This window comes from Clarias gariepinus, chromosome 17 (assembly GCF_024256425.1).
Source record: "Clarias gariepinus isolate MV-2021 ecotype Netherlands chromosome 17, CGAR_prim_01v2, whole genome shotgun sequence".
In the NCBI taxonomy this organism is placed as follows: domain Eukaryota; kingdom Metazoa; phylum Chordata; class Actinopteri; order Siluriformes; family Clariidae; genus Clarias; species Clarias gariepinus.
Genome location: NC_071116.1, coordinates 28406855 through 28420371, shown reverse-complemented (window position 1 = coordinate 28420371; position 13517 = coordinate 28406855). Strand labels below are relative to the sequence as shown.

The 13517-nt window shown below is 40.3% G+C and overlaps 1 protein-coding gene across 3 annotated transcripts in view; it reads right to left on the bottom strand.

Annotated features, from left to right (window-relative positions):
• dpysl2b (dihydropyrimidinase like 2b) overlaps nt 1-13517 on the bottom strand; it is a 36172-nt gene that overhangs the window by 11256 nt on the left and 11399 nt on the right. For all 3 annotated transcript variants that reach the window (XM_053515730.1, XM_053515729.1, XM_053515731.1), the window contains 9 exons: nt 6925-7013; nt 6319-6503; nt 5646-5810; nt 5449-5510; nt 4958-5038; nt 3750-3818; nt 2229-2349; nt 1823-1979; nt 49-190 (listed from right to left, as the gene is read on the bottom strand). In XM_053515730.1, coding sequence (XP_053371705.1) covers nt 49-190; nt 1823-1979; nt 2229-2349; nt 3750-3818; nt 4958-5038; nt 5449-5510; nt 5646-5810; nt 6319-6503; nt 6925-7013 — 1071 coding nt within the window. The remainder of the gene's footprint in view (nt 1-48; nt 191-1822; nt 1980-2228; nt 2350-3749; nt 3819-4957; nt 5039-5448; nt 5511-5645; nt 5811-6318; nt 6504-6924; nt 7014-13517) is intronic.

Below are 13517 nucleotides of genomic sequence, written 5' to 3'. Positions count from 1 at the left end.
TTTGAAAAAAAAATCCAATTAATTACCACTTTGGTATGTCCCACTTACCACACACTTGTCCCAGATGATGGACATCCTCTCCTCTGTGCCGTTGGTCCCTTCAGGGATGAGGGTGAAGTCGTCTTTCCCCACGGCTCTCTGCGCGGTGTTGAAGGTGCAGTGGGCGCTTCCCGTCACCTGGAGGTCGCCACTGTAGACACGTGCAGATGGAGGAACGTCAGTAAATATGTCAACCTTTTTTTTTTTTTTGCTAATTTTCTCACTAGATTGGTCTTGGACAAGCCTCAATGCCGATTCTTCTCAATTATACAACAGCTGATAACTAGGATGTAGGCGTCCTCTGAGAGAGCTACACCGCTTCACTGTGCTTGTGATTGACAAGAGAAAGAAAGAGAGAGAGAGAGAGAGAGAGAGAGAGAGTGAGAGAGAGTGAGTAACGCCCCTCCCATTCAGGGAAAAAAGCCAATTTCGCCCCTTTGGCTCTCGACCACAAATGGCACAAATTCTAACTTGCTAGTTATGGACAATAAGGCGCGGGGCTTTTCTATGGTGCCACTCGTAAAAAAAATTTGATTTAGTAGCTTAAAGTAATTGTACAGTACAAGCTTCATTTAAGTCAAAGCAGGACTTTTGACTGTACAGAATAACAGAATACAGTTATAAAGCTGTATCCCAGGACCTCCTTTAATGTCCCAAATGTGGAAATGGCTTGGAGTGCGCTGATCAGGACTATACGGGGGACAAGGCAATAACTCCCAGCCGAGTTCCTGTAATGTTCATGTGGTGTTGCTAAAGGAGTGTGTGTACAGTTCACAATTTCCCTCCGGGATTAATAAAGTTTTTTGAAACTTGAATCTTGAATCTTCACTTAGACAAATGTGGCTCTTCCGCAAGATGGAGACAATTTATCCGTCGATTTTCAAGGATCAGACGTTCCACTCACTAAACGTCCACGGGAACGACTGCAGTGAGCTCAGAGCTCACGGACGTACGCCCTTCTTTAAATCGTTTGCATCGTTCAGATGTTTTTACTGTAGCAAAGAGTCTCATCATCGTACTGCGCTGGAAGTCTTTTGTAAATTTTAATCGCTTTGATACCTTCATTAACCGGATGGACATAAACGGCACAATGTAGAGCTCAATTACTGAGTTGAAGTGATTTTTTAAATTTATGTTTATCGCCGAATAAGCCGTACCATAATTAAGATTGCTGTTTCTTGCTGTTTATAATGGCACCAAAAAACCCCAAAGTGTAACCTGAAAATGCTGGAAAACCTAAAGGTATGTTGGTTTCTTTTTACAGAAAACGTTTTTAAATTTAGAAGTAAATTTAGAAGTGTGAAGTTTTTAAAAGATTTTAAAGTTTTATCCCATTAGTGTTGCCTGAGCTGAAGGTTTCCAACTCCTGGCTTGTTATTCCGTTATCTTGAAACATTCAGATCTATTTTTTAACAGAATGACTGGGGAATAGATAGAATCTACTGACAGCTACTGGGAGTTTTACCAACAGGATTAAGAATAAAAAAAGAAATGGAAAGTCCCTTTCAGGATACATCTGAAGACGCCTAATCTGTGTCAATGCTAAAAAAGTAAAAACGCTACATTTTTGCCTCATGACTGGGTGGGTTCCCGTTCTAAACCCAGTGCCACCCAAGACTTTGTGACTCCACTCTCTTCCTTTCTCCGCAGCTCAGACCCAGTGTTTCAGTGTGGCTCCAGCCTGGCACGGCTCGATGCTTATTTTATATTATGACTAAAACAGAAATACATTTCTAGTAGGACTGTAATATATATATTTATTTTATAATATAAGGGCTCTTACCATGACAGCAGGGAGTTGAGATAGTCGGGCGTAGTGGGATCCGGACTCAGGGGTGGAGAGGTCACATACGCTGCAGCTTTGGCCCAGTTTTTGCTCCAATAGTGCGAGCCGTCTGTGCCGAGACTGGCCGTGATCGGCTCCCCGTACACCACGGTGCCTGCGACGACCAATCAGATCACATCAATCCAGCGCTAGTGTGTCATTCTACAGCAATTATCTGCTCTAATTCTGGAGTCTCTATCAAACCATGGAGATCAGCCAAGTGAAAGTGAGTCATACGAGTCATGCTGTGTGTTATGAATGACTGCTCATAAATTTCATCCATCTCATGTGGATTTAATCACAGACAGTATTTTTTTTTCCCTTTGAGGCTAAGCCACTCTAACCCGGTCATTGAGATTCAAACCTTTCTTCCTGGCCTGGGCGATGACATCAGCTGCGCTCTTGCTCATCACCTTGGTGATGTAAAGAGGACAGTTGGTCTGATTAGCCACTGTGATGGCGCGGTTCACTGCCTCGGCCTCCACCTAAACACCAAGAGACAGGAGAGGGACCTGCGTTACAGCGGGGTTACGTCTGCATGAAATCCAGAAAATCATTGGACCCTTAAACGGAGCTTCTAAAACCTGTCCACACACGCTTCTACAGCATTTGCTTCAGACTCATACCTCTACATTCCTGCATTAACCCTTACCCCTGTGTTTCACAAACAAACTTCACACATTTTTACTCCGCTGGACGTAATGATCCGGAATGATGTACTTTCTTTTCAACCTCCTGTGCACATTTTACACGCGGTCCTATAGGAAGCTCTGGCTTTTTTTCTGGTCACGTTGGAGCTTCCAAAGAAAAACATGGACCTTAAAAGGTGACCTCAAGCACATTTTTAACTCACGAACAATCAGGGCGCATGTGAGGGAACAACAAAGAGGACTAAAGGGGCATTCAGCTTAACTCAGCCGTGAGAAGAAGAAAAAAAGATCATGATTCAGCTACCTTAGCAACAACTAGCCTGCTAAGTGTATTCAGCGATCTAGATTTATCTAGTCAATATATCTACACTACCGGTCAAAAGTCTGGACACCCCTTCTAATTCCATGGTCTTTCTTTATTATTTCTTTAATAAAATTAGAAAGTGTGTCCAGACTTTTGACTGCTACTGTATATGTGAATTGATATAAACACGTGGTATAAAATAAACATGTAAAAATTAAAAGAAGTAGATGTTATGCCCTAATAAACCCATCAAATTTTTAAAATATAGTAACTGCATTTAAGACATTGAACGTTGTAGCTTAGCTTAGCTTAGCCTAATCTAGCCTAGCCTAGCCTAAAATAAACATGCTGAGACCTTTAGACTAATGTTGGGCAAAGTGATCCAACACAAAGCTTTTTATATAACACGATTTCTATAATAATAAATAAAAACACAAACAAAAGCATATCAGTTGTCTGCAGTTATAATCGTGTACAGTAGCTAACTGATGGCTATGGCTCTCTGCTGCCACCTAAAGTCACGAGAGAGTATTGCATCGTAGAAGAGTAACCTGGGAGTTTTTTTTTTGTTTTTGTTTTTTTTAATGCATATAGCTTTCACATCAATGTAAAGTAAAAGAATCTGAAATCGAACCATCGGGATGGGAGCGTGTAAATTATCTTTTTTTTTTTAATAATCGGTCCTCTATACAATACAGGAAGATTAAGAAAACACTTTCTGTTGCTAAGCAACATAACACAGGTATTCCACAGACAGAAAAACAGCTGTACCACGTGTTCAGGTTTTTTTGTTTAAAGCCAAAATTTCAAGGATTTTACAACAGATTCAAACACGATCCATTTTACGGAAGGAGATTTATAAAGAAAAGGTCTTGTTACAGTTTATTAGGTATAGCGATCTAGTTAGAGCCGGATTTAAAGTGTGCTGTACCTCCTCTGGACGGCTCAGCACGTGGCCCTCCGGTCCGGTGATTCCCAGCTCCAGGATCCGGCGCTGCTCCTGTAATCAGTAACCAGGAATAATAAAGACGGAGAAACACACAGACAGAGTGCAGGGCTGGATGAGGAGGTGGAAGAGACTTACTGTCTGAATGGAGCGGATTATAGCACTTAAATAAAATATTCGCATCTGGGCGACTACAGAACTGACACGGCTTTGTTTTCTGATCCATAAATCTGCTGAGGGGATCGCATTATTGTATCTTAGGTTTTTTTTTTTGTCCCTTGCATGTGTGTAACTGGGGGACATTTTGACCGGACGTCTCTCACAAGAGATATTTTGCACCTCATTCAACAAAATAAACAAAGAAACAAACAAATAAATACAATCACTTTATCACAGTGTTATTAAATATTACATATTTGATTTTTTTTTTTTTTACTCTTTGGGTGCATGTACTCAATACAGGTACATTACTTAAAATCAATACAGGTACATTACTTAAAATATGTAAATATGTGTTTATTTATTCATTCATGTCTGTTTGCTTGATTTTTTTGTGCAAGCTGAAAACCAGCAACTTTATTTATTTATTTAATTAATTAATTATTGTTTTATGTAAGAAGTGATGTCTAACTGATGCAAAATAATTTTGCTTTTTTGTTGTTAAACAGCAATTCTTTTATTATTTATTTTAAAGTACATATTTATTTATTTATTTATTTATATTGTTTCCTGCGAGTTGTGAAATTTTTTTGCATTGCATATTTATATTTTAAACAGCAATTTTTTATATTATTATAATAAATTGTTAATTTATTTATTTTTATGTTGTTCCCCTTCCACACACACAATATGGAGCAGCACATACCTGAAAAGAGGGGGTGTTGGGGGTATTTTTTTTTTTACTTAAAAAGTAATAATGCAATAAATTATGTAACTTATATTCGGCATGTCTTTAACTGTATTTCTTCTACAATCAGGAGATCTTCAAAAACTGTCCAGAGTCAAGTGTGTGTGTGTGTGTGTGTGTGTGTGTTAATAACTCTGATATCATAAAGGAGTTATGCTCAGCTCACTGTGCCAGGATAAAGTCTGAACAGTACAGAACGTGTTACAGAAGCGTTCAGCCTCAGACGGTTTCCCTCCATATGGTGTGTGTCAGTCTGTAATATCTTTTTACGATCTTAAAGTCCCACCTCTGCGATGATGTCCCCGTTCTCAGCATGGACCTGTGCGATGGCGCCGAGGTCCCGGATCACGCTGAACACTTCATAGATCTACAGAAGACCGAACACACACACACACATTAATATATACTTATATATATATATTCAGACTTTTCTCCTTCTGGTGGCCGTAACAGACCTTCTGGGTTTCTGGATTTCGCTCCAGACCTCCAGGCGGTATGTTTCACGCAGATGGAAAAGCCAGTCTAAGACCTCCAGAATCCCTTTTGTTTATGAGTGAGTCAGGACGGCGTCTCTAAAGATCATTTCCCAAATTTTTCCTTCCTTACTCTTATGGTGCAAGTTCACTCGGTGCTTCTGGAAAGCTTCACGTCTAAAGGAAACACTGTGTCTCGCAGTTTACATGATGTAAATCATGTCGGACGGGTCTGGTTTTAATATCGGCTGCGTGATGTACGCCAGGTGGAAGAGAGCTGGAGGAGAGCTCGTGAGAGACGTACCTGAGAGTCGGTCAGCTGGAAGATGTCCTTGTAGGCCAGGTAGACCAGGAAGGAGTTGACACCTGGACGGCAAATAAACAGAGGATTTAATGAGCTTGTTGTTCCATTCATTGATACAACCTCGCATTGGTTCAGACTATTTCATCTTACACACATCCTGTCATATAGTCTTAAACACAGACAGGTGTGGGTCGTACCGTGGTCCTTGACGAGCGTCTCCATTTCCTCCTGGATCCCTTTGTGCCACTCGGTGATGTCGATGTGGAGAGAGTAATCGCAGCATGACTTACTGTCGGCCCACTGACGCCACTGATTAAACGCCGCTATCAGACCGGTACCGGGTTCCGGAACCACGTGGTCAACTAATCACACACACGCACACACACACAATACAAAGACTTTTAAAAAAAATACATAAAAACAGAAATCTGAACATTATCACTGCTTTAATACACATCCAGGAAAATACTTTAGGCTTCAAGAAATTCTCATCACTGTCCCATTAATCACTACGGGGGAGGTATCGGTAGAGGTCATGGGTAAAAGGAGAGAAAAGAAGAAGAAGAAAGAAAAGAAAAGAAACAAAAAAGAAACATATAAGAAAGATGGAAGGAAAGAAAAGATGATGAGATCAAAGGAAATGAATTTGAGGGTTATGAAAAGGTTAAGGAAGAAAAGTATGAGGAGAAAGGAAAGAGAAGGAAAAACCCTCATGCTCATGATCTCACACACAAACATCTAAACCTGACACTTCTGCTCCACACGTCCCCTCAGTCTGTACCAGCCCAGGCCCTTTTCTCCACATGCAGTCTGATCAAGAGGACGATCAGAGAGACTGAGTGATTATTTCACACTCCTGCTGAGACTCACTGATCATGGTGGTTCCTCCTGACACCGCCGCCCTCGTGCCCTGATAAAAGTCATCCGCCGCCGTCATGCCTCGGTCCGGCATCTGAAAGCGAGTGTGGACGTCGATCCCTCCCGGCATCACCATGCGGCCATGAGCATCGATGGTCTTCACCCCGCCCGGGACAATCAGGTTCTCCCCGATCTGCCTATGGAGCGGGAAGAGGAGAAGGAGAGGAAGAGGAGTGTAGAGGAGAGCAGAGGGAAACAAAAGAAAGGAGAGAAAAGGCAAGAAACAAAATGCAAAAAAAACAGAAAGAAAAAGAAATTAATTAAAAAAAAGAAAGAAAAAGGAGAGGAAGGGAAGGATGAGAGAAAGGAAGAGTAAAGTTAATGAAGGTGACGATCAGGACAGTAAGGTTTATGAAAAAAAGAAAGGAAACAAAATGGATAGGAAAATGAAATAAATTAGAAAGGAGGGGAAAGAAAAAAGAGCGAAAGGAAAGAAAAAGGTCAATAAAGGTGACAAAGTTGTCTTAGACGTACTTTTTAAATATGATTTAATTGTGTCTATCAGTCTACAGTTCTTAAATCTCTCACACACACACACACACACACACACACACTTACTTGATGAGACCATCCTCCATGTAGATGTCCGCGGAGAAGGACTGGTCATCGTTCACAATCTTCGCTCCTTTAATCAGCAGACGCTCACTCTGGAAACAGAAAGTTCCATAGGAATATTAATAACTGCAGCATTAAAAAGAAAATCAAACAAACACAGCCGATAAAAACGCTGAATTATTAATGGATGAACATCGACAGTGGAAGACTTGACTCGGGTAATGGAGCTGTTTAAACAGGAAAGTAAAGCTGAAATGTAACCCAGTGTACCCTCGCACTAATTTAACAGGAGGCTCTTAGAGACGTTTACGAGCCTTTAGCGTTCGCCGCGCTGTAAAACTGACCGCACTGTATAAAACACATCAGCCGGTTTCCTTCTGCCAGGGTTTTTTTGTTCGTGTCATCAGAGTAACATCCAGATGTGCTTGCATGACTCGCCAGATTTATTCTCAGGTGTACGGTGTTTCACGCCAAGTCAAACTGGAACCGTAGCCCAAACTATACATAGTGTATGATAGAAAAACGGCACAGAGGAATAAGATGAAACGCTGGCTCGGTCCTCATAGCTACCCTGATAACTGAATAAAAATACACTCTTTCTTTTGTAAGACAGAACCATAATACATCACTGAATTGATTTTTTCCTATTAAAAAGTACTAAAGGAATCATCTTTCAATACTCTTGTTGCTGATTTTTTTTTTTTTTTTTAAAGGCGTGTCATATACTCTTTTTATTTACCAACACCATTCAGCTGGGAGTTATTGCCACGCCCCCGTACTGTCATGCCCTCGCTCACATGTTTGGGGTCATTATAGGAGTTCCTGGGAGGCCGGCGTTTTAGATGTGAATGAAGCAGGAAGTCCAATTATACCTCCAGTGTACTGAGAAAACTTTATACCCGGATAGTGTCCAAGCACTAATGAAACACTGGGATAAGTGCATTAGTGTAGCAGGGGATTATACAGAGGAATAAAAAGAAAAAAAATTTACTCTCAAAAATTGTATTCTGTAAAAAAAAAAGTCCTGATATATCTGAATTAATCCTATTAATAAAATTTAATTAAAAATAAAATCAAATGAAATGAATTTCTACAAACGAAAAGGTGGAATTGCTAAATTGAGGTTTAAATATTTAATATGTTTGGAAATTTTAATTTAGGATTTTAAAATAACAAAAACTGCAAAACTGGGAACTGGGATTTCTTCTATTTAATTTGATGCATCAAATCAAATTGTGTAATTTTTACACACAATATTATTATTATTATTATTATTATTATTATTATTATTATATCATATCAAATCAAATGTATTTATAAAATGTTCAATTCTGACACTTCTTTGTGGGCTTTAAATATATTATTTAGTCTAATATTATCGTCATTTGAATTTTTTCATGTGTGTCCCTGTCATTTATATTTAACTGATCTCAGTTGTACAGTACGTGTGTCTAATGTTGGACAAATCAAATATTTATAATTAATGGACATTATGTCAGGCAAATGTCCTCAAGACTTTCGAGACACTAAGGAAAAGGAGTCGATATAAGTGCACTTGGTAAATACTTTACTGATTTAGGAAGGGGCGGAGCTTCAGACACATACCCGTCAATCATTTTGAGATTCATGTATCACTTGGCTCATGTTCTGTTTTGTTTCCCCCTGCAATCTCCTCTCTAATTTAGTCGTAGCCAATCCGCACCCGTCTCTCATTACGGTGACAAATATGAACCAGGGACGGTGAAGACTGTCACGCGCTTCTCCAGAAGAGGACACATGTTTTCCAGACTGCCGTTCCTGCAACACTGGGGATGTTCCGCACTCCGAGTGGTACGCTATCCGCCCCTTCCGCTTGCATGAGCTCGTGATTGGCTCGTGTCGATATGATTGATGTGAGAATCTGGGAATCGAACACACTCTTCCACTCAGTTCTCCAACGCACAGAATGCGTGAAGCTGACAATGCGTCAAGGACATTATCTCACTCCGGGAACATTCAAGCATTTTCTGGGTGAAGTCCTCCTTTAACTCGGGATCTGAGGAGTGAAACCATCTGAACGGAACAGACGTGCTGGCTAACCTTACCGCTGGTGTGTTATTGATTAGCGAGAGCAGAATTGCTCACAGCCCTGAGTGCGCACTCCGTGCTAAGTGTTTTGGGTTACATGTCTGGCGTGGCGTTGCGGTGTGTTGTGGCTCTCCAGCGAATCCGTTTCCTGTGTAATGTTACAAACAAGACTTGTCATGAAAAAGAGCTCACTGTTGAACGAAATGGAGCTGAACCATGAAACCAGGATCCAGATCCTTCTAAATCAGTGCTCCATGGCATTCCCACCACACACACGCTACCACTCCCACTCCATGCTCTTTATACGCTCAGCCCCAGAGGATACTCATTGCTTCATGAAAAGAGAGCAGGATCCATTCTGGTCACAAGACACACTGCATGGTTTTTCAGACAAAGGCGTCTCTGTCCCAACCCTGACGCTCTGCATGCTTAATGGCAGCTTGGCAACCCAGGCCAAAGTGTGTCTGGCGTCCCCCCAACATCGGCATGATGGTTCGGTGCTAAAACAAGGACAACTCCAAATACAGCTCGCAGAACAAGAACACAAACGCACACACACTGAAATGAGCACGAGGCGAGTAATGATCAACTCATTCATAAACAGGGATTATAACAGAATAAAAGATAAAAAATATGACTAATATCACCATCATTAATCAACATAACCAGAGATGATGTCGTGCATGTAGGCAATGTAAAGTCAGTGTTGCTCATGGACATGGACTTGGGGCTCGGGTCATGATGAAGACTCAGTTCTAAATAAGGAAAATCTAAATAAATATACAGGCGGTGTAGTGGTTAGCCCTGTCGCCTTGCACCTCCAGGGTCCGGGTTCGATTACCGGCCAGACTTGATTACTGTGTGCATGGAGTTTACATGTTCTCCCCATGCTTGGTGGGTTTCCTCCGGGTACTCTGGTTTCCTCCCACACTCCAAAGACATGTACGTTAGTTTGATTGGCATTCCTGTATTGCCCATAGTGTGTGAATAAAGTGATGGATTGGTACCCTGTCCGGGGTGTACCCTGCCCTGTTCCCTAAGCCTCCTGGAATAGGCTCCATGGCCCTGCGACCCTGAATACAGGATAAAGCGGTATAGAAGATGAGTGAGTGAGTAAATAAATATACAGTGAGTGTTCAAGTCAAACTGGGACTTGTGATGACATTTCTGGTGACATTTGTAACGCCTGATTCTTGAAAATCTAATGAGACGCATCTGTCTGTGTGAACCAAGACCACTTGCATTTTACAGGAACTCAGCTGGGAGTTACAAAAAATTTGTATTTGCCACATTTTGGCTCACAATTTTTTAGGATAAAACAAACAAACAAAAAAAAACGCAGGCCTGTAGAAAGATAATTACACGGTTGGAGAAAGATGGATCGTTAAATAGGTGGACCAAGAGATAGAGATAGAGGAAAAAGATGGACAGATAGAGAGCGTTCTACAGTATGTAATGACCATTTGTTAAACTAAAACAGACAGACAAACAAACAGATAGATAGATAGATAGATAGATAGATAGATAGATAGATAGATAGATAGATAGATAGATACTTGACTGGATGAGGTTGAGATAATTTTTAAAGTATAAAAATGTGAAATGAATGAATGAAAAAATAAATAGACATTTATTAAATTCTTAACAGAATTTAAAAATGGCCATTTAGAAATGTATAAGATAGATAGACAGACAGAGAGACGGAATTCAAATGATTAAATCCAAATGATTTGCATCTGTCATACTAAACTTCTAATACAGATTTATTTTGGATATTGTGTTTTTCATTATTTATTTTTTTCTGCCATATCTCACTGTTCTTAGTATGATTTAAAGTTCATTCCCACAGTCCTTTATATCTGCCGTCTGCGTTGGAGCAGCTCGAGAAGATTAATTAAGTGCTGGATGCTTCGCCGATGAGAACATGCTAGAAACCTGCAGCCAGGAGACGAGAGCAGCTCTGAGTTCTCACCGTACAGAACAGTTTACATACAGTAAAGCTCGACCTACATGGAGACGAATGCTGGAGTACAACACAAACTGGCGCCAGAAACTGCCGCAGATCCTATAGAATGTAAAGCTGACGCCGTCCAGCATGATGGAGCGGTGTGGGTTAAGTACAGCGATGTCATGTTAGCGCCAAGCCAGAGTGCAAAAAAAAAAGCATAGGCGTTGATTCACAGACACTTAAAACAGCGGTTTGTAGCTTGTTAAGCCCCCTGCTGTCTGCAAGGTGAACTGCAAGCTCAGGATAAACCCTGAAACAGACCCAGTTTAGACATAAACATGTAAGGTCAGAGCTGCTCATTTCAGGGCCGGAAAAATGTAACTCTTGAATTACAAGCATAATTAGTTCCAGAAGCGGGCTTGTATTCCAAAACACTCATAAATCAAAGCAAATTTCATAATAAGAAATAATTGAAACTCAAATTATTCGTTTCACAGCCCAAAAAAGTAAATACATAAGAATAATTTATGCAAAATATAAAGTAAAAATGAAACAAATTAACCTGCACTTTAAAAATAAATTCTGATAGATAAGTGTTTCCGTTTATGCGCGCAGGCGCTGTGTGTGTGTGTGTGTGTGTGTGTGTGTGTGTGTGTGAAGTTAAAGAAGGAATCAGCCTCCCCGTTCTCATCTTACACAGTAAAACTTTCTCTGCTTTTATTTAAATTTCACACACACACACACACACACACACACACACACATTAACGGAAAGTTTATTTACAATAAAATGTTTTAAACACACACATGGTCACAGTGTTATAGTAAATGGTACACATGTACACAGAGAGCACAAGTGCGTGTACCTCACTGGTTGATTATACCAGTAAGGGACATGCACTTAGACCCGTCAGGAAAGACAATTACCCACAATTCCGCAGCGCAAGAGCGAGAAAAAACGTTGGTTCACTTGCGAACTCGGCGTTAAAACAAGAAGGGTATGCGTGATACATGATACTCGGTACTCGTTAACCAAGACTTGTTCGTTTTCCAAATCAAAATGTATAAAAAAAACTTTGCTCGTTTTGCAGAACACTCGCAAACCGCGTTACTCGCAATCCAAGGTTTCACTGTAATGTGAATCTTTTTTTTTTTTGACAAAGGTATCCTTAAATTACATGACTGCTACACACACATAGCACACACACACACACACACTGTGGCCAAGCCAACTGGAAATTTCCCCCTAATGTGACCTCATATAGGAAGATCACCCTACCCCAGTTGGTTCTATAAAAGGGGTGTGGCACATAGTGACACACTTGATTATTTTTATATAAAATGCCAAAATATAAAAATGCAATCAGAGCAGAATTTGAAGCAAAACTCAGGATTTTGCAAAAATATGACAGCGCATGATGCTGATTTTAATGTTCTCCTAAATTGTCCAGTTCAGGTGTGTTATGGTTTTGGAAATTTCTCCTATCCAGATTAGGTTTGTTCTTCGCCTGAGCTCAAATTAAAAATTGTAAAAATGTTGTTTTTGTTGTTTCTGTTGGCTTTAGTTTAATCGCTGCCCTTCAGCTCTACTAAATCTGTCTTGAAGTGATATTAGTAAATGTTAAATAAATGGCGATACAGGGGTTTATTTTACCCAATTGCATTGGCGCTACTTTGTATTTATTTGTATTTTTTTTTAAGTTTAGCTAGATATGCCCTAAATTACACATTCTTTCCAACAAATGCGCTTATAAAAGACTCAGTCCTCCACAGCTGCTGTTAGTACATCGATCAATAGCGCTCGAGTTTTTATAAATGATGCAAGAGAACAAAACGCCTTCCAGAACGCTCGCCTAGCTGGACAACCTCCTGTATTAGGACTTGAAAATGAGTGTGTGTGTGTGTGTGTGTGTGTTCTGAACATCAAATCAAAACCATTGCAGGGCTTTGGTTGAGTTTCACACTTCACACACTATATAAAGACAAATTATTTTCACTCCATCGCATCCATAAGGCCATGTTGAACATTTCACTCCAGATTTATTCTTCTTTTGTGTTTATAACCATCTCCAGTCTTCTCTTCTCTTCTGCGAAGGCTTTCCACTAGATGTTGGAGCATTTCTATGGGAATTTCTTTTCGTTCTCTCATTCTACAAGAGAGGCTCAGGCGCTGATGTCAGGATGTCCAGGAGACTCGCTTCATGGAGCTGAACTTTGTGCACCTTGTGCTAGGAAAGGGTTTGGGCCTCTTTAATTCCTGGGGAAAGTGTAAAGCTAGAGGGTCGGAGTATGAAGATACTTAGAGAGAACTGTTTTCAAGATTCAAAGAACTTAATTAATCAATCCCAGAGGGAAATTGCTTATTGTTTTAGGGAAGAACCGCACGTGGGTGTGATCGTCAGAGGTGCACATACTTTTTGCACATATCGTGACTAAATAAAAATGAAAAAGCAAAAAGGGGGATGTTTAGGGCTGGAAGTGTCCTCTACTTACCCAGACAAGACAGAGCAGACACGTAAATAATCACCGCAAATACAGTCAGGTCCATAAGTATTTGAACAGCAAGACAATTCTTCAATTTT